General features: G+C 43.1%; 2 protein-coding genes across 2 annotated transcripts in view; one reads left to right on the forward strand and one right to left on the reverse strand.

Annotated features, from left to right (window-relative positions):
• The first annotated feature begins 487 nt into the window (after positions 1 to 487).
• LOC115104725 (prolactin-releasing peptide receptor-like) lies at positions 488 to 3,384 on the forward strand. The gene is made up of 2 exons (XM_029626078.2): positions 488 to 1,080; positions 1,262 to 3,384. The coding sequence occupies exons 1-2, from the start codon at positions 629 to 631 to the stop codon at positions 1,896 to 1,898; spliced, it is 1,089 nt and encodes a 362-aa protein (XP_029481938.1). The 5' UTR covers positions 488 to 628; the 3' UTR covers positions 1,899 to 3,384.
• An 8,176-nt stretch (positions 3,385 to 11,560) lies between these two features.
• Positions 11,561 to 20,553, reverse strand: part of LOC115105808 (uncharacterized) — a 38,936-nt gene continuing 29,943 nt past the window's right edge. Inside the window, exon 6 of the mRNA XM_029628213.2 lies at positions 11,561 to 12,833. Within this exon, the coding sequence (XP_029484073.2) occupies positions 12,636 to 12,833 (198 nt within the window). The 3' untranslated portion in view covers positions 11,561 to 12,635. The remainder of the gene's footprint in view (positions 12,834 to 20,553) is intronic.

A 20,553-nucleotide genomic window follows, 5' to 3' on the forward strand; every position in this document is an offset into this window, starting at 1 on the left:
TACTGGAAACATACACGGTCCAATTCCTCATTAAGCCCTTTGGGGTGTAGAGTTTTTATGTAGAAGATCCATCTCCTTCCCACTGGAGTAGGCGCTCATCCGTATTGCGGTTTGATGGCACCGAACTTAAGATCAATCACAGCATGATTAGGACCTTGAAAATGTCTGGCCACTGGTGATTTTAGGTAATTTCTTCGGATAGTAATGCATTGCTCATTGATGCGTAACTGTAGTTGTCTGAGCGCATGGACAAGACAGTAGATGCACTACATTGTTAGATTGACATGTAATTAATCTATTGATGGTGTATTCTTTATTTGTGACGAAAGATCTGAAGGTGTGGCACTTTTTAATACCTGTACAGGCCGCACAAATCCTTTATTTCAGCTCATGAAACCTGGGACCAACACTTAACATGTTGCCTATACATTTTTGTTCAGTGTACAATAATTTAGGATCTACATCATTCACTTGTTTGAATGTCATTGTTTTCCAGTTATGAGCATTTTATTCTCATTGTTTGTCACTAAAACTTCCCCAACCCCTGTGCTTTGCCTCTTCCATGGTAAGCTGCTAAGTGGCTGGTACCCAAGGGCTCCCTACTGCTGTGTAGTTAATCGGTTACAGTATGGAAGGCAGTGGCACTGGATGGACTGGAGGTCTGCTGCCCTCTGTAGGCGAAGAGGCAACTAAGGAGCACTCAGTCTTTGAGGTGGCTGTCCAGAACGGCTTGGCCAACCACAGCTCCCTGTTTGCAGACGTGGTTCTGCTGCAGAGCTTCAAGCTGCTCATCATTCCATGCTACGCCCTGGTGGTGGTGGTGGGTGTGTTGGGGAACTACTTGCTGCTCTACGTCATCTGCCGCACCCGCAAGATGCACAATGTCTCCAACTTCTTCATCGGGAATCTGGCCTTCTCAGACATGCTGATGTGTGTGACCTGTGTACCATTCACCCTGGCCTATGCCTTCAACCCCCGTGGCTGGGTGTTTGGAAGGTTTATGTGCTACCTGGTGTTCCTGATCCAGCCAGTCACAGTTTATGTGTCTGTCTTCACCCTCACCGCCATTGCTGTCGACAGGTGGGTGGGTCCCTCTGTCTTGAGATAACAAAAAGCCCATCGGTTTTGACTGGATATTTTCAAATGAACTGAAATACCAAAAAGTATGTAAAATAATAAAATTGTAATTATTGATCTTTATGAAAATGTTTTTCAAAGCAATGAATACATCAATATTACTGTCCCTCTGTGTCCCTGCCAGGTACTATGCCACTGTGCATCCTCTGAAGAAGCGCACCTCGGTGGCCACCTGTGCCTATGTGCTGTCAGGGATCTGGCTGCTGTCCTGTGGTTTGGTGGCTCCAGCTGTGGCCCACACCTACCATGTGGAATTCAGAGAGGAGGGCCTCACCATCTGTGAGGAGTTCTGGCTGGGGCAGGAGAAGGAGAGGCTAGCCTACGCCTACAGCACCTTGCTGGTTACCTACGTCCTGCCACTCTCTGCCGTCTGTGTCTCCTACCTCTGCATCTCTGTCAAGCTGAGGAACTGTGTGGCACCGGGACATCGGACCCGGGACCAGGCAGAGGCACAGCGAGCCCGGAAGCGGAAGATCTTCCGTCTGGTTGCGCTGGTTGTGGCGGCCTTTGGGGTGTGCTGGCTGCCCATTCACGTGTTCAACGTACTGCGTGACATCGACATCCGCCTCATCAACAAGCGCCACTTCCTGCTCATTCAACTAATGTGCCATCTGTGTGCCATGAGCTCATCCTGTTGTAACCCCTTCCTGTACGCCTGGCTGCACGACCGTTTCCGCGCCGAACTGAGGAAGATGTTCACCTGCCACCGCCGCATCGGCATCCCTGCCAACCACTGTGCGACAGCCAGCGTGGCCCTGTGACTGTGCAGGGACAAGGAGAGAGAAGAGACAGAAGATCTCTGATACCAGTGTAAACAAGTTTTAGATCCAATTTTCTGATTATTTTCTATTGACCTAATGTGGATATGACAAGAGTTAATTGTGAATTACAGCTGATAACAGAGATATTAGGTGGTTCCCTAGTAATTTTCGATGAACAAATCAATTGAACATGCATGAGGTGATTGCCTGGAAAGAATGAATGAACTGATTGAATGCCAATAATATGAAGGTAACACAAGAGAGAAAAAAGCAAGAGAAAGAATAAAGGGAGAGGGAAGGAGAGGGAGAAAGAGCAGGCGAGGTGACAGGACCACCAAACAAATGTTATTTTGAAGGCCATTATGCACAGCCACAGTCAATGTTTAACACCAGGAAACATCAGCAAGCAGGAGATTCATCTGCCAAAAATGAGAGGTTTGGTGGATAATTTCAAGGCAGCTAAGCACTTTTCACACAATAGTTGCTTCTACATACGCGATATCCCCCATAACTCCAGGTGGACAGTTGTCTGCTGAGGTTAGAGTGTAGTAGTTGTCCCACCTAGCTATCTTAAGATTAATGCACTAACTGTAGGTTGCTCTGGATGAGAGCGTCTGCAAAATGACTAAAATGTCAATGTAAATAGTCAATGCAGGTTTGGTCCCCAGATTGGTGTTTGGCAGTGGATGACATGCTTAATGACATGAATCCAGATATAATCTCGCTCTCCACTCTGTGAATAAACATGCTTAATGACATGAATACAGATATAATCTCGCTCTCCACTCTGTGAATAAACATGCTTAATGACATGAATACAGATATAATCTCGCTCTCCACTCTGTGAATAAACATGCTTAATAAAACAGTAGGTGGTGTTTGTTCCCCCATGGTTACATCCCTATTTTTATTGCAGTCTTATCAGTCTGTTACCCATCTTTGTCTCTGGGGAACATACACCGCTTCTGAATAGTCATTTAGAATTGTTTGCTACCCGAGTGGCGCAGCGTTCTAAGGCACTGCATCGCGGTATTGCGGCATCACTACTGCCAGGGTTATATCCCAGGCTGTGTCACAATCGGTTGTGACCGAGAGTCCCATAGGACTGCGTACAATTAGCCAAGCGTTGTCCGGGTTAGGGGAGGTTTTGGACGGATGGACGGACGGACAGACGGACGGACGGGGGGGACGTATGACTCGACCTTTGCCTCCCCCTAGCCCGTTGTGGAGTTGCACGAAATTAGGGAGAAGGGTATAAAATTTGAAAAAACTCTAATGTAATTAGGTGTTTGTTAGGCATTTGCTGAGGTCATGCTTCCCACTTCATGCTTGCATTAATGACTGCATTATAGTTTAACTGAGGTGTTAGATCAACCACAAAAAACCTTCCCCACTTTCAATACATTTAGTGAAATGTCATGGTGCCTAATAAATGGCCTTCTGTGGTTTGTGTCATGCCATATAAAATGTCTGTCCTTAAGTGATTGCATGCAATTATGTGTAAAATTCTGAATAAACAAACACTGAGAATTGGCCAATTGCTGATTGAAAAAAAAGCTAATAAGCTTAATGTATTACAGATGGCAAATGTCTTAAATCATTAAAAACTTAATTAAATCAAATTACAGCACAGAACAATATTTACACAGGACTGATTCATATACACTTATTAGGCTATATCACTTAAATACAATGTTAGTTTTTAGGCATAGTTTGTAGACGTAAATACCATAATGAATAGACTGAGAAGGAGTAAATGGAATATTTAGAGGCAAGACTGCAGTTGACTAGAGAACAACTAAAATGCACTAATCCAAGAACAAGTAAACAAAAAACGAATATTTTATTTCAACAAGTAAACAGTGATCTGTATGACTGTCCACAAATTCCATCTGAGGTTGCTGTGGTCACGTATGGTTGCCATGGTCACATATTAGGGATTGTATATTCTGTTAATGTGTTAGGCCTATGCGGTAACAATCCTCACACCACCCAATAGCATCCAAATAAATCCATAGAGAGCAACAAACACACTTGAGAACAATGTGGATTCAGCAACAATGACTTTGAGGCTGCGTTTACACAGGAAATCCAATTCTGATCATTTTTCACTCATTGGTCTTTTAATCAATCAGATCAGCTATGAAAAAGTTCTGATGTGAAAAGATCTGATGTGATTGGTCAAAAGACCAAATAGTGGGAAAAATATCAGAATTGGTCTGCCTGTAGTGAGCAGCCTATAGAGAGCTGAAATCTAGATGACCAACACACAACTTCTGTACAAACTAAACCCCCCCCCAAAAAAATATATATATACTGTGGGGCAAAAAAGTATTTAGTCAGCTACCAAATGTGCAAGTTCTCCCACTTAAAAAGATGAGAGAGGCCTGTAATTTTCATCATAGGTACACTTCAACTATGACAGACAAAATGAGGAAAAAAAATCCAGAAAATCACATTGTAGGATTTTTTATGAATTTATTTGAAAATGATGGTGGAAAATAAGTATTTAGTAACCCAAAGGTTGGCAGTTCCAATCCCCAAGCTGACAAGGTACAAATCTGTTGTTCTGCCCCTGAACAGGCAACCCACTGTTCCTAGGCCGTCATTGAAAATAATAATTTATTCTTAACTGACTTGCCTAGTTAAATAAAGGTAAAATAAATCTGCAACCTTTCTAAGCTGGGAGAGAGGGTTCTACTAAGCTATATGGAATTGTTTTAAGAAAGTCATACCAGGGATCATTTAGCTATTTGATTTTGAACTTTAAGACACCTTGAAGTGTAAAATAAATAAATACAAATGATGAATAAAAAAATAATTGTATGCCTTACTCCTATTAGCCCATACAAATGCATTAAATAACAAATTCAGTACATGGAACGTTAGTGGCAAAAATATTATCAAAATGAAGTTTGTTCTGAAGTGTCTGTCCTATATCTGAGAGATATAAGAAAGATCAGGAAACACATGTTATTTTGTTTTACATGTATTTAACCCCTTATTTTTGCCACTTAACGGTCTACATATGTACTTCCAATCATTCTTTAAACTGGTACCAGGGGACCTTCAGAGTCTTGTGAGGCCTGTGGGCGTCCTAGAGCAAAACAGTCTCACCTTTCCAAAGAGGGGTCATATTAGTGTATAGCCAAACTGTTCGGACTGTTCGGACTGTTCGGACAGAAGTTGACAGAGTCCCAAGACAAATGTGGGGGTTATAGAGCAAAATGGAGAACACCATCATATTCATGAGAGTCTCAACCGTTCGGACGCTTCAGACAGTTTTGTGGGAAGACCGATTTTCAGGATGTCTCATGGTCTGACAAACTCTGTTCTTGCTCTGTTACATTTCACCGCAGATGTGGAAGCGTGACATTGGCGGATGCAGTGGATCCAATGCAAAAAATATATATCTTAAAGGAAAACTCCACCCAAAAACTATATTTAGGTATTTAATTAATTAGTCCATTGTTGACGTAGTCCCAAAATGTTTCACTTGTCAGTAATCAAGTTTTCAAGATATGTAACTTTCAAAATATATACATGTTCCCCGTATGATGCATTTTGCTTCACATGATGCTGCACTTTGTATCATATGCTGCAAAATACATCATACGGGGATGATTTCTGTATTTTTAAACTGGGGATTTTTATGAGCGACTCCAGGATGCTGGCCTTCTAAGCAGAGTTGCAAAGAAAAAGCCATATCTCAGACTCACCAATAAAAATAAAAGATTAAGATGGGCAAAATAACACTGACACTGGACAGAGGAACTCTGTCTAGAAGGCCAGCATCCCGGAGTCGCTTCTTCACTGTTTACTTTGAGACTGGTGTTTTGCGTGTACTATTTAATGAAGGTACCAGTTGATGACTTGTGAGGCAATATTTAGCTGCCAGTTTTTGCCAGTTGAGGACTAGACACTCTAATATACTTGTCCTCTTGCTCAGTTGTGCACCGAGGCCTCCCACTCCTCTTTCTATTCTGGTTAGGGCCAGTTTGCGCTGTTCTGTAAAGGGAGTAGTACACAGCGTTGTACTAGAACTTCAGTTTCTTGGCAATTTCTCACATGGAATAGCCTTAATTTCTCAGAATAAGAATAGACTGACGAGTTTCAGAAGAAAGGTCTTTGTTTCTGGCCATTTTGAGCCTGTTATCGAACCCCCAAATGCTGATGCTCTAGATCCTAAACTAGTCTAAAGAAGGCCAGTTGTATTGCTTCTTTAATCAGCCCAACAGTTTTCAGCTGTGCTAACATAACTGCAAAAGGGTTTTCTAATGATCAATTAGCCTTTTAAAATTATAAACTTGGATTAGCTAACACAACGTGCCACTGGAACACAGGTGTCATGGTTGCTGATGAGGAGTAATGGGCCTCTGTATGCCTAAGTAGATATTCCATAAAAAAATCAGCCGTCATCTGAGTCAAAGTGTAATTCCGTTACCATGGAATTACCCAATAAGCATCAAATGTCTGCCTAATAACAACAACATGTACTTAGTCAGGAAATGTATTTATCAGGCAATCAAGGCTAATGCTTACAGTTGAGGTCAATGATTACACACTTATGCCTGACAGTGTGTCTCCAGTTGTTCAATGATAGTGGTGGGGGAGCCATTATCTTCAGAGTCTTCCCCATCTCCTGGTAGACCACGCCTATCAGCCTGGGGTTTGTCTCCAGGAGACAACTCATGGTGCCCATTGCGATGAGACAACTCATGGATCCCTTTGCGATGAGACAACTCATGGTGCCCATTGCGATGAGACAACTCATGGTACCCATTGTGATGGGCCAGCACGCAGAATCCCACCAGAGCCTCTTTCTTCTGCAGGCTGACCAGGATTAAGTTAAGGTGCTCATTGGACTGCTTCAAATAGGTCTCTGCAGTCTCTTCCATGAGAAAGGTAAGTCTAAGAATGCAACAGAGAGCACGCGCCAGGTGTATGCCTGTTTTAAAGAAGTGATACAGTATTGTCAGCCAAACATTATTAAAAGACACAGTATTTTGTCATATCCAACCCTCACATTGTGTCAGTTGCTGAACAGCAAGTTGAAGGAAACAGTAGTAGTAGTAGTTGGCTACAGGGAAACTGCCGTTCCTACCTTTTATTTGATCCCGGCATAGCGTCTTGTCCTCTTCTGTGCAATTCCTGTATCTGACATCTACAGGAGCAAAACAAGCAGACAAGGAAACACAAACAAAGTATTCAGTTAGCTAAATCACAGTCACAAACAATGATGTTTGACAAAGATGTTGAATGGCCTTACAGACCAAGACTCAAGCCTTACTGACTAACATTCAGAAGAAAAGCACATTCTTATAGGCAGCTGCATACATTGTTTAGCTAAGAAGATGACAGATAAACCATAGTTAGTTAACTAGCTACCTGTGCCCTGTGTCTTCACTTCAGGTGGTGGTGAGTAGCAGTGGAGACTGCTGAGGGGTGGGCGGCTCATATTAATGGCTGAAACGGAATAAATGTCTTTGATACCATTTCTCCCATTCTGCTCCAGTCATCACCATGAGCCCGTCCTCCCAAATTAAGGTGCCACCAACATCATGTGGTGAATAGAACTTCAGATACCACAGTGCCACAATCTACACATTATAGACCCGACAATAGTCACGTCTATTATAGGCATTGGTTGAAGCTTAGTGTTAAATTCAAATCTCTCTATCATCATATCAATATGACACCAATCTCTATGAAAATTCACAAATCAACTTGATTAGAGGTACACAACACAATCCTACCTCTCGTCATCCTACCTTTACCAAGATGCACATACCAGAATTTTTAACAGGGTCTTTAGCAATTGAGTTTTAAGAGGATTTCTTTCTCCTACCTAGCTCAAATTCTAGACGACATATTAAAACAAGACTATAGCGCCCATAAAATGACCATTGGATTTTTTAAAATGCGGATTGACTAAGTGTGTTGGTGCAACCTGGTCTCAAAGCATTCTGTACTATTCTGTATGTAAATCTGTGATGCTCCATTTAGTATGATATGTTAACTTTGGTATGGTTACAAAAGACATGGTTACTTAAGGCAACGCAAAGGTTGCTAGTTTGAATTTCATCACAGACAACTTAGCTAATTAGCCATTTTTCAACTACTTACTACTTTTTAGCTACTGCTGCTTGCGTCTTACTAGAACGCAGGAGAGATCAGCTCAGCACAAAAACCATCAAGCGCTATGATGAAATTGGCTCACATGAGGACCACCACAGGAAAGGAACACCCAGAGTTACCTCTGCTGCAGAGAATTAATTCATCAGAGTTACCGGCGGTGATACAGCCCAACAGGATGCTCTCGATTGTGCATCTGTAAAAGTTTGCGAGGGCTTTTGGTGACAAGCTGAATTTTTTCAGCCTCCTGAAGTTAAAGAGGCGCTGCTGCGCCTTCTTCACCACACTGTCTGTGTGTGTGGACCAATTCAGTTTGTCCGTGATGGGTACGCCGGGGAACTTAAAACTTACTACCCTCTCCACTATTGTCCCGTCGATGTGGATTGGGGGTGCTCCCTCTGCTGTTTCCTGAAGTCTACGATCATCTCCTTTGTTTTGTTGACGTTGAGTGTGAGGTTATTTTCCTGACACAATTCTCCGAGGGCCCTCACCTCCTCCCTGTAGGCCGTCTCGTCGTTGTTGGTAATCAAGCCTACCACTGTAGTGTCGTTTGTAGACTTGATGATTGAGTTGGAGCATGCATGGCCACGGAGTCATGGGTGAACAGGGAGTACAGAAGAGGACTCAGAACGCACCCTTGTGGGGCCCCAGTGTTGAGGATCAGCGAGGTGGAGATGTTGTTACCTACCCCCACCACCTGGGGGCGGCCCGTCAGGAAGTCCAGGACCCAGTTGCACAGGGCGGGGTCGAGACCCAGGGTCTCGTGCTTGATGACGAGTTTGGAGGGAACTATGGCTTTAAATGCTGAGCTGTAGTCAATGAACAGCATTCTCACATAGGTATTCCTCTTGTCCAAATGGGTTAGGGCAGTGTGCAGTGGGGTTGGGATTGCGTCGTCTGTGGACCTATTGGGGCGGTAAGAAAATTGGAGTGGGTCTAGGGTGGTCCTTGACTAGTCTCTCAAAGCACTTCATGATGATTGAAGTGAGTGCTATTGAAGTGAGTGTAGTCGTTTAGCTCAGTTACCTTAGCTTCCTTGGGAACAGCAGACTGGGATAAGGATTGATTGAATATGTCCGTAAACACACCAGCCAGCTGGTCTGTGCATGCTGTGGATGTCGTCTGGGCCTGCAGCCTTGCGAGGGATAACACTGTTTAAATGTTTTACTCACGTCGGCTGCAATGAAGGAGAGTCCGCAGGTTTTGGTAGTGGGCCATGTCAGTGGCACTGTATTGTCCTCAAAGCGAGCAAAGAAGTTGTTTAGTCTGTCTCGGAGCAAGACATCCTGATCTGCAACGGGGCTGGTTTTCTTTTTGTAATCCGTGATGAAGACAAAATGGAGTCGTGGTCAGCTTTTCCGAAAGGAGGGTGGGGGAGGGCTTTATATGTGTTGCGGAAGTTAGAGTAACAATGATCTAGGGTTTTACCAGCCCTGGTAGCACAATCAATACGCTGATAGAATTTAGGGAGTCTTGTTTTCAGATTAGCCTTGTTAAAATCCCCAGCTACAATGAATGCAGCCCCAGGATATGTGGTTTCCAGTTTACATAGTGTCAAATAAAGTTCGTTCAGGGCCATCGATGTGTCTGCTTGGGGGGGAATATATGCGGCAGTGATTATAATCGAAGAGAATTCTCTTGGTAGATAATGCGGTCGACATTTGATTGTGAGGAATTCTAAGTCAGGTGAACAGGAGGACTTGAGTTCCTGTATTATGTTATGATCACACCACGTCTCGTTAGTCATAAGGCATACCCCCCCCTCCCCCGCCCCTCTTCTTACCAGAAAGATGCTTGTTTCTGTCGGCGTGATGCGTGAAGAAACCAGGTGGCTGTACCGACTCCCATAGCATGTCTCGAGTGAGCCATGTTTCCGTGAAGCAAAGAACGATACAGTCTCTTATGTCTCTCTGGAATGCTACCCTTGCTCGGATTTCATCAACCTTGTTGTCAAGAGACTGGACATTGGCGAGTAGTATGCTTGGGAGCGGTGCGCGTTGTGCCTGTCTCCAGAGCCTGAACAGAAGACCGCTTCGCCCTTTTACGGCGTCGTTGTTTTTGTTCGCCGGCTGGGATCCGATCCATTAGCTTGGGTGGTGGGAAAAACAGAGGATCCGCTTTGGGAAAGTCTTACACTTACAGTTATTGACGAATGAAAGTTTTGAATTCTTCTTCTTCTTTGGTATCATGGCGTTCACACGTTTATTTTATGCATGCCGCCACCTACTGTGCGGTAGTGTGTGGTCAAGTACGATATATGTTGTGATACAAAAATAAAAAGGAAGGCGGGGAAAGCAACAAATTGCACCACCAACTATCCCTACACCTATACAACTTTTTCATAAACCAAAAATAATAATACATATATTTTATAATGTATAATAATAAAATCCCCTTCCAACTAAACCCTACACTCAATAAAAATCCACTATCCCATTACACTACCTTGACTCTTTCTGCTCCTGCAGCTTTCCAATGACCCGAGAGGACGGGACACCGCCACTCATAACACCCTGTAACTTTTCTGAAGTCAAATCTCATATACCCAAATGCTTCTCTGCATCTGCCACGACAACATATATGTCCTGTTGTTTACGTTACAGTTAATAACCATTGCTATGAACGCTAAGAAGCCAACCTTACAGAAGCATATATCACTCGTTGGCCTATCCCTCTGTGCTGGCACAGATCTGCAACTCACAGGGATCATCTCCATATCCCTCACCCTTGACCCATCCTCCTCTACTTGTTTCACTGCCTCAGCATACAACACCTTCTGCACTACTCTGACTAGCAAGCTGACCCAAGTTGAGTGACACGGAGCACCCGCTCCCTCTGGCAGAAAAAACACCCAAGTTCACTACAGGTTACTGATTCAACTGCACCCAACTCCTTTCCCACCCACCCTGAAACCACACGTATGCCCCAAAAGGCAAGGATCTACTTTCTCCAAAAATCTCTCATACTAGAACAGTTTCTTCTTTATGTCCATTGATGCCAAGCTCAGGTTCCGAGCTCTTCGCCACAACTTCCACCTCACTTAACTCGCCCTCATTCACTTCCATTTCACCTCCAGAACTCGCCCTCATTCACTTCCATTTCACCTCCAGAATTTGGTTTGGTGCACGGCTCACTTTGTTTGCATTTGACACCAGTCTTCTTTGACACCCCATCTCCATCTTCCTCAAATTCAACCTCGGCTTTCCTCATTCTCTTTGACCTCTTCTTCCTTCTCCATTTCTCCTCAGAAATCCACTTTTCTGTGCCCGTCCCAGTATTCCTCTTCTTCAGACTTGCGGCATTCCAAAGTAACTCCATCTCATAATCCAAAACTCAATCGAGCCTTACACACTACCACCCTTACCTTAGTTCTCCTTTTGAAAGCAACTGCAACATTCCCATTGGAACAGCATAATATAGCTGCTATATTCATAGTGTGAACAGTGAAAACGTGATTTAAAGTGCTTCATGAATAGTCAAAGAGAGAGAGAGCTGTGGGTCTACTCCAACCAGAGGCTAAATAAATGTTATGATAGAAAATAAGTATTTATTTCATAATTGTAAAAAAATATAGGCAATAAGTTGACAGAAGAGACTGACTTTCACCCAACTATACAGTAATCCTTCCTATGACCAAAGGCAGACATCTTGCCATCTACCTATAATAACAATAGCTTTCTTCACAAGGAAATGCCCCTTTAGAAAATGTCCATATGTTACACCCATGCAATTTGCTTGTGGAGTTGCACCTGTCAGGGTGATTGCAATGAATTGAGAGTGCATTCATCCAAAGGCATAGTGATCCTCTAAACCTGGTTTGTCTGTAGTCTAAATTGTTTTAATTATTAACCCATGTTTCTTTAGACTACAATTTTTTCTATTATTTATTCTTCAAAGTGCTTTAACATAAAGTTAATATAAGAAAAGGACATCTCAATATGTACAACACGTATAAGATATTCAGGAACAGGGAATAATATCCACATCATTTTTGTTAGTTCACAGACAACCAATAATACGAAGTAACCCTTTACCGACAGATATAGCTCATTATAATGTGATTGTAATTAATGATAATACTTGTCATAAGCATGTACCGGTATGACCCCTTTTATACCGGTCTGTCTGCATAGTGTTGCGGAATATACAAACTCAATGTGTCACTGTTCTGTTGCTTTCTTTTTTTATTCATTTTTTACTATTCAATTCCTTCTTCAGTGTTGTTGCCTTCATATCACACTCCTCCTTACAAGCACATCAAAACATTAATAGAAAGACAAATCAACTGCCAAAAATGTACAGAACCTCACAACAGGCCTGTGTGGATTTGGTTCATGTTCTTATACGGTCTTAATACACACACCATAGAGCCTTGCACACTAGACAACATTCAAAATGTTAATGAACAATCAAAAGTGCATCTGTTCAGTAGGAATGGACAAAGCCAGTGCTTGGTATGTTATACATCGGTGAATGAAACGTTCTTTGGGAGGCAAGCAGGAATTCTTCAAACAGCCTAACACATAGGCATTGAGGGAGATAAACATCTAGGAAGCTTTGATGATTAGGAACAGGACGGAGAAATATATATTTCTAGACGTCTCATTTGAGTGAGTTCATGGACATCAGGATACTGGGTTGCTCCTCAATGATGCGCACCAGCAGGTTGTCAATGTACTGCTCCAGCTCCTTGATCTTGTTGTCCCTCTTGGAGAGCTGGTCCTGCTGCTTCACCACCAGGGAGATCAGTTCCTCCTGGGTCAGCTGGGAGTACTGACCTTTGACCCCTGTGTCTTTGACCTAGAAGGAAAGAGGGGAATTGAGGTGGTATGAGTCAGTGCCATTTATGTTTCCATAGAATTCGCCAAAGATATGCCATGAATTATCCATTAAGGAATGTTTAGTCTGCATGAACCCCTACAAAGAGCACCTTCAAAAATATTGCTAAACTTTAAGCACCCAACTAAGGCTCCTGTATTTTGTTTCTTTACATAAGCAGAAAGGATTCGATGCACAAAAAAGTTATAGCTTTCAGACACTTCTAATGGATGGCATGCTTGGGTGCAATGTCAACCAGATCTAATTTCTAAGGGGTCATGGAGCCTATGACGTCCCACACATGATTCTCTCTCACTCCTGGTTGGAGGAATTGCAAGTGTTACTTCTGAACTTGTCTCCGTGTTGCTGTGCTGTCTGTTGCTACTTGGCTACCTGTTTTTACATTTATTAACAGTTAATCAAAATCAGCATTTAACACATTTACCAATGTCTATGTTTCTTCCTCACTCAACTTTTTTCATTCAACTTTTTGACCCCGGACGCTTTATCTGGACATGGTTCTACAGGACCTCCACCAGCTGAAAAAGCTAAGTAGTAACATTAACACTATGCCTTCTAATTGCAGTTGCTGTACTCTTAATATACAAGACAACTTTCTCCTTATTGTGAGGATAGCCGTGTTACAAGCCCAACTTCAGATGCAATCGTTAGGCAAGGGCAATTTAAATGTAGGAAGGGATGAAACAGCGTCTGCGCCACCAGTAAGTACAGATAGTAGTATAAATCCCCCCCACACAGTCCTTGCAGCAGGACAATTATCTCGAGGCTTCTGGAAAGAAATTCTGTTGGCACTCTCAACCTGTGTCGCTCATTCAACTGAAAGAAACGTTCAACTGTTTCTCCCCATTAAGCAACGAGTCAGAGGCAGAGCCTTCTCAGGTCTCTCCACCTGTTACGGGGTCTGAGCCATTGGCGACTACATTACCCCCAACATTAGACTTAAAAAGGGTCATCCTGCGATCATACACTGTTTACCAGGGGGCAGGGCTACCGACATAAAGGCTAATCTGAAGAGGGTACTGGGCAAGGCTAAAACTGTAGAGCGTAGAGTATAGGGCAGGACCACCGTCAGTGAAATTTAATTAAAAAAGGTGAAACATTAAAAGTTATTATTTTTAGATAAAACTATATTAAATATATTCATATGTCACCAAATAATTGGTTAAATAACACCTTTTTGCAATGAAGGTCTACAGTAACTTCAACAGCACTGTCTGAGGTAGCACCATGGTGCAGCCGGAGGACGGCTAGCTTCCATCCTCCTCTGGCTACATTGACTTCAATACAAAACCTAGGAGGCTCGTAGGCCTCACCCCCTTCCATAGACATACATGGTCATTATGACCACTTCCGGAGGAAGTCCTCCAACCAATCAAAGCTTTTGCAGTATGAACTGACATGCTATCCATCCAATCATAGAATTAGGATTAGAGAATGAACTATTGAGTTGTATTGGGATTGTGCCACAGAGCATTATGGGGGTTCTATGTGTTGAGAACTTGGTGACATTGTTGGATAGAGATTAAGAATGAAAAGTGATAGGTAAGTACCCCTATAAATGATCTCATTCCTGTATGTAAAGTCAATCACATACACAATCACATAATGATTTTACTCCTTGCTTGGACTAACTAATTCTTGGCTATTTTGTCTAAATGTGTAGTGTGTTGTGTTATTGTTTTTTTGTCTTCCCAGTCAAATCCCATCCTGCACTGGTCAAGCCTCTGAACACCTCAACTCATGCCTCATACCCTCATTCAATCACTGCTGTGATCCCTTTCCCACACGGTGTAAGTCTCATTCCCATAATATTGTACTATAAATGTCTTTATTAAATGCTTTAGGTTAAAATAGTCTATGATTTTTAAACACACTGTCATCTCTGTGCATTATGCACCTATACCATGGGTCTCCCATCCTCAATTGTTCAAGTCACCAGCTTCCACTGGTATAGGGATATTGCTATCCATGTCAGCACCAACATTGTTAGGATGAAACAGTCAGGTCACCAAGCGCAACATAGCTTCAGCGTGTAAATTAGCTAGAAAGATGCGTCGGCATCAAGTAATTTTAGAGAAGGCTGTTGCGCAGCAACTCACTGCCTTCCTGAAGACAAACAATGTATACGAAATGCTTCAGTCTGGTTTTAGACCCAATCATAGCACTGAGACGGCACTTGTGAAGGTGGTAAATGACATTTTAATGGCATCGGACCGAGGCTCTGCATCTGTCCTCGTGCTCCTAGACCTTAGTGCTGCTTTTGATACCATCGATCACCACATTCTTTTGGAGAGATTGGAAACCCAAATTGGTCTACACGGACATGTTCTGGCCTGGTTTAGATCTTATCTGTCGGAAAGATATCAGTTTGTCTCTGTGAATGGTTTGTCCTCTGACAAATCAACTGTACATTTCGGTGTTCCTCAAGGTTCTGTTTTAGGACCACTATTGTTTTCACTATATATTTTACCTCTTGGGGATGTTATTCGAAAACATAATGTAAACTTTCACTGCTATGCGGATGACACACAGCTGTACATTTCAATGAAACATGGTGAAGCCCCAAAATTGCCCTCGCTAGAAGCATGCGTTTCAGACATAAGGAAGTGGATGGCTGCAAACTTTCTACTATTAAACTCGGACAAAACAGAGATGCTTGTTCTAGGTCCCAAGAAACAAAGAGATCTTCTGTTGAATCTGACAATTAATCTTAATGGTTGTACAGTCGTCTCAAATAAAACTGTGAAGGACCTCGGCGTTACTCTGGACCCTGATCTCTCTTTTGAAGAACATATCAAGACCATTTCGAGGACAGCTTTTTTCCATCTACGTAACATTGCAAAAATCAGAAACTTTCTGTCCAAAAATGATGCAGAAAAATTCATCCATGCTTTTGTCACTTCTAGGTTAGACTACTGCAATGCTCTATTTTCCGGCTACCCGGATAAAGCACTAAATAAACTTCAGTTAGTGCTAAATACGGCTGCTAGAATCCTGACAAGAACCAAAAAATGTCATCATATTACTCCAGTGCTAGCCTCTACACTGGCTTCCTGTCAAAGCAAGGGCTGATTTCAAGGTTTTACTGCTAACCTACAAAGCATTACATGGGCTTGCTCCTACCCATCTCTCTGATTTGGTCCTGCCGTATATACCTACACGTACGCTACGGTCACAAGACGCAGGCCTCCTAATTGTCCCTAGAATTTCTAAGCAAACAGCTGGAGGCAGGGCTTTCTCCTATAGAGCTCCATTTTTATGGAACGGTCTGCCTACCCATGTCAGAGACGCAAACTCGGTCTCAACCTTTAAGTCTTTACTGAAGACTCATCTCTTCAGTGGGTCATATGATTGAGTGTAGTCTGGCCCAGGAGTGGGAAGGTGAACGGAAAGGCTCTGGAGCAACGAACCGCCCTTGCTGTCTCTGCCTGGCCGGTTCCCCTCTTTCCACTGGGATTCTCTGCCTCTAACCCTGTTACGGGGGGCTGAGTCACTGGCTTACTGGGGCTCTCTCATGCCGTCCCTGGGGGGGTGCGTCACCTGGGTGGGTTGATTCACTGTTGTGGTCAGCCTGTCTGGGTTGGCGCCCCCCCTTGGGTTGTGCCGTGGCGGAGATCTTTGTGGGCTATACTCGGCCTTGTCTCAGGATGGTAAGTTGGTGGTTGAAGATATCCCTCTAGTGGTGTGGGGGCTGTGCTTTGGCAAAGTGGGTGGGGTTATATCCTTCCTGTTTGGCCCTGTCCGGGGGTGTCCTCGGATGGGGCAACAGTGTCTCCTGACCCCTCCTGTCTCAGCCTCCAGTATTTATGCTGCAGTAGTTTATGTGTCGGGGGGCTAGGGTCAGTTTGTTATATCTGGAGTACTTCTCCTGTCCTATTCGGTGTCCTGTGTGAATCTAAGTGTGCGTTCTCTAATTCTCTCCTTCTCTCTTTCTTTCTCTCTCGGAGGACCTGAGCCCTAGGACCATGCCCCAGGACTACCTGACATGATGACTCCTTGCTGTCCCCAGTCCACCTGGCCATGCTGCTGCTCCAGTTTCAACTGGCCTGGGCCCTAGGACCATGTCCCAGGACTACCTGACATGACGACTCCTTGCTGTCCCCAGTCCACCTGGCCATGCTGCTGCTCCAATTTCAACTGTTCTGCCTTACTATTATTCAACCATGCTGGTCATTTATGAACATTTGAACATCTTGGCCACGTTCTGTTATAATCTCCACCCGGCACAGTCAGAAGAGGACTGGCCACCCCACATATGCTCTCTCTAATTCTCTTTCTTTCTCTCTCTCGGAGGACCTGAGCCCTAGGACCGTGCCCCAGGACTACCTGACATGATGACTCCTTGCTGTCCCCAGTCCACCTGACTGTGCTGCTGCTCCAGTTTCAACTGTTCTGCCTTATTATTATTCGACCATGCTGGTCATTTATGAACATTTGAACATCTTGGTCATGTTCTGTTATAATCTCTACCCGGCACAGCCAGAAGAGGACTGGCCACCCCACATAGCCTGGTTCCTCTCTTGGTTTCTTCCTAGGTTTTGGCCTTTCTAGGGAGTTTTTCCTAGCCACCGTGCTTTTACACCTGCATTGTTTGCCGTTTGGGGTTTTAGGCTGGGTTTCTGTACAGCACTTTGAGATATCAGCTGATGTACGAAGGGCTATATAAATACATTTGATTTGATTTGATTAATTGTCTCTGGCCCCCTCCCAGTTAGGGGGAGTGATGAGCTCTACAGCAGAGTATCACAACTCAATCGCTGGTTGAAAACGGTTTTCTGCCCCTCCCAAAATATATAATTTGTAGATAATTGGCCCTCTTTCTGGGACTCACCCACAAACAGGACCAAGCCTGACCTGCTGAGGAGTGATGGACTCCATCCAAGCTGGAGGTGTCATCTATCAACATAGACAGGACTCTAAGTCCTCTAGTGGCACAATGAGCTGGCCTGCTGCCTGGCCTGCACCCTGTTAGCCAGCATGCTAGCTTAGTGGAGTCTGCCACTAGCAGTCAGTGTAGTCAGCTCAGCTATCCCCTTGAGACCGTGTCTGTGCCTCAAGACACGGTCTCAAACATGGCGGTGTATGCGTTAGCAATCTAACTGGAATAAAGACTTCCTCCATTACTGTCAATATTGAAAGATGATTGTGATCTCACATCTCAAAATAGGGCTACTTAATGTTAGATCCCTCACTTCCAAGGCAGTCATAGTCAATTAACTAATCACTGATCATAATCTTAATGTGATTGACCTGACTGAAACAGGCTCAAGCCTGATGAATTTACTGTGTTAAATGACGCCTCTGCCCCTGGTTACACTAGTGCCCATATCCCCCGCAGAGGTGTTGCTAACATTTACGACAACATATTTCAATTTACACAAAAAAAAAAGACTGCGTTTGTCTTTTGAGCTTCAAGTCATGAAATCTATGCAGCCTACTCAATCACTTTTTATAGCTACTGTTTACAGAACTCCTGGGCCATATACAGCATTCCTCACTGAGTTCCTAAATCAGACCTTGTAGTCATGGCAGATAATATACATATTTTTGGTGACTTTAATATTTACATGGAAAATTCCACAGACCTGCTCCAAAAGGCTTTTAGGAGCCTACATCGTGGGTTTTGTCCAACATGTCTCCGGACCTTCTCATTGCCACAGTCATACCCTGGATCTAGTTTTGTCCCGTGAGATAAATATTGTGGATCTAAATGTTTTTCCTCATAATCCTGGACTAATCGGACCACCATCTTATTACGTTTGCAATCGCAACAAATCAGCTGCTCAGACGTGATCCAAGGATCATCAAAAGCCGTGCTATAAATTCTCAGAGAACATAAATATTCCTAGATGCCCCTCCACCTACTCAAGGACGTAAGAGTACAAACATTGGTTAACCACCTAACTGAGGATCGAAATTTAACAGTGCGTCATACCCTAGATGCAGTCGTACCCCTAAAAACATTTGTCACAAGATATTTGCGCCCTGGTATACAGAAAATACCCGAGCCCTGAAGCAAGCTTCCGACTAGCTTGGAAAGACCGTACCGTGCAATATAGAAGAGCCCCAATGCTGCTCGATCATCCTATTTTTCCAACCTAATTGAGGAGAATAAGAACACAATAACATTTATTTATATTGAGGAGAATAAGAACAAAGTAACATTTATTTATTTTTGATACGGTCACAAATCTAACTAAAAAGCAGCACTTTCCAAGAGAGGGTGGCTTTCACTTCAGCAGTGATGAATTCATGAACTTCTTTGATGAAAAGATCATGATCATAAAAAGCTAATTACGGACTCCTCTTTGAATCTGCAAATTTTCCTAAACTCAGTTGTCCTGAGACTACACAGAACTGCCAGGACCAATTTTTAATCCTGTATCTCTTGACACATTCATGGAAATAGTCATGGCCTCTAAACCGTCAAGCTTCATACTGGACCCTATTCCAACTAAACTACTGAAAAGAGCTACTTCCTGTGTTTGGCCTTCCTATGTTGAACATAATAAATGGCTCTCTATCCACCAGATATGTACCATACTCTTGAAAAAGCCCAACCTTGACCAGGAAAATGTAAAGAAAACTATTGGCATACAGTACCAGTCAAAAGTTTGGACACACCTACTCATTCAAGGGTTTTCTATATTTTTACTATTTTCTACATTGTAGAATAATAGTGAAGACATCAAAACTATGAAATAACACATATTGAATCATGTATTAACCAAAAAAGTGTTAAACAAAAATATATTTTAGATTTGAGATTCTTCAAAGTAGCCACCTTTTACCTTGATGACAGCTTTGCACACTTGGCATTCTCTCAACCAGCTTCATGAATAAGTCACCTGGAGTGCATTTCAATTAACAGGTGTGTCTTGTTAAAATACAAATGTTGGAATGTATTTTTCTTAATGCTGTTTGAGCCAATCAGTTGTGTTGTGAAAAGGTAGGGGTAGTATAAAGAAGATAGCCCTATTTGGTAAAAGTCCAAATTTTGGCAAGAACAGAAAAAAAAAGCTAAGAAAAAACAACAGTCCATCAGTACTTTAAGACATGGTCAGACACCAAAAAACATCAAGCGCTATGCTGAAACTGGCTCTCATGAGGACTGGCACAGGAAAGGAAGACCCAGAGTTACCTCTGCTGCAGAGGATGAGTTCATACTCAGAAATTGCAGCCCAAATAAATGCTTCACAGAGTTCAAGTAACACACATCTCAATATCAACTGTTCAGAAGAGACTGTGAATCAGGCCTTCATGTCAAATTGCTGCAGAGAAACCACTACTAAACGACACCAATAATAAGAAGAGACTTGCTTGGGCCAAGAAACACGAGCAATGGACATTAGACTACCGGAAATCTATCCTTCAGACTGAAGAGTCCAAATTTGAGAGTTTTGGTTCCAACCACCGTTTCTTTGTGAGACGCAGAGTAGGTGAACGGATGATCTCCGTATGTGTGGTTCCCACCGTGAATCACGGAGGAGGTGGTGTAATGGTGCTTTGCTGGTGACACTGTGATTTATTTTGAATTCAAGGCACACTTAACAAGCATGGCTACCACAGCATTCTGCAGCGATACACCATCCCATCTGGTCTGCGATTAGTGGGTCTGTCATTTGATTTTCAACAGGACAATAACCCAACATACCTCCAGGCTGTGTAAGGGCAATTTGAC

This window comes from Oncorhynchus nerka, linkage group LG22, assembly GCF_034236695.1.
Source record: "Oncorhynchus nerka isolate Pitt River linkage group LG22, Oner_Uvic_2.0, whole genome shotgun sequence".
Taxonomy (NCBI): domain Eukaryota; kingdom Metazoa; phylum Chordata; class Actinopteri; order Salmoniformes; family Salmonidae; genus Oncorhynchus; species Oncorhynchus nerka.

Coding starts and splice junctions, on each gene's coding strand:
- LOC115104725 (XM_029626078.2), top strand. CDS start 629: ATGGAAGGCAGTGGCACTGGATGGACTGGAGGTCTGCTGCCCTCTGTA. Junction 1,081..1,261: donor ACCGCCATTGCTGTCGACAG/GTGGGTGGGTCC, acceptor TGTCCCTGCCAG/GTACTATGCCACTGTGCATC.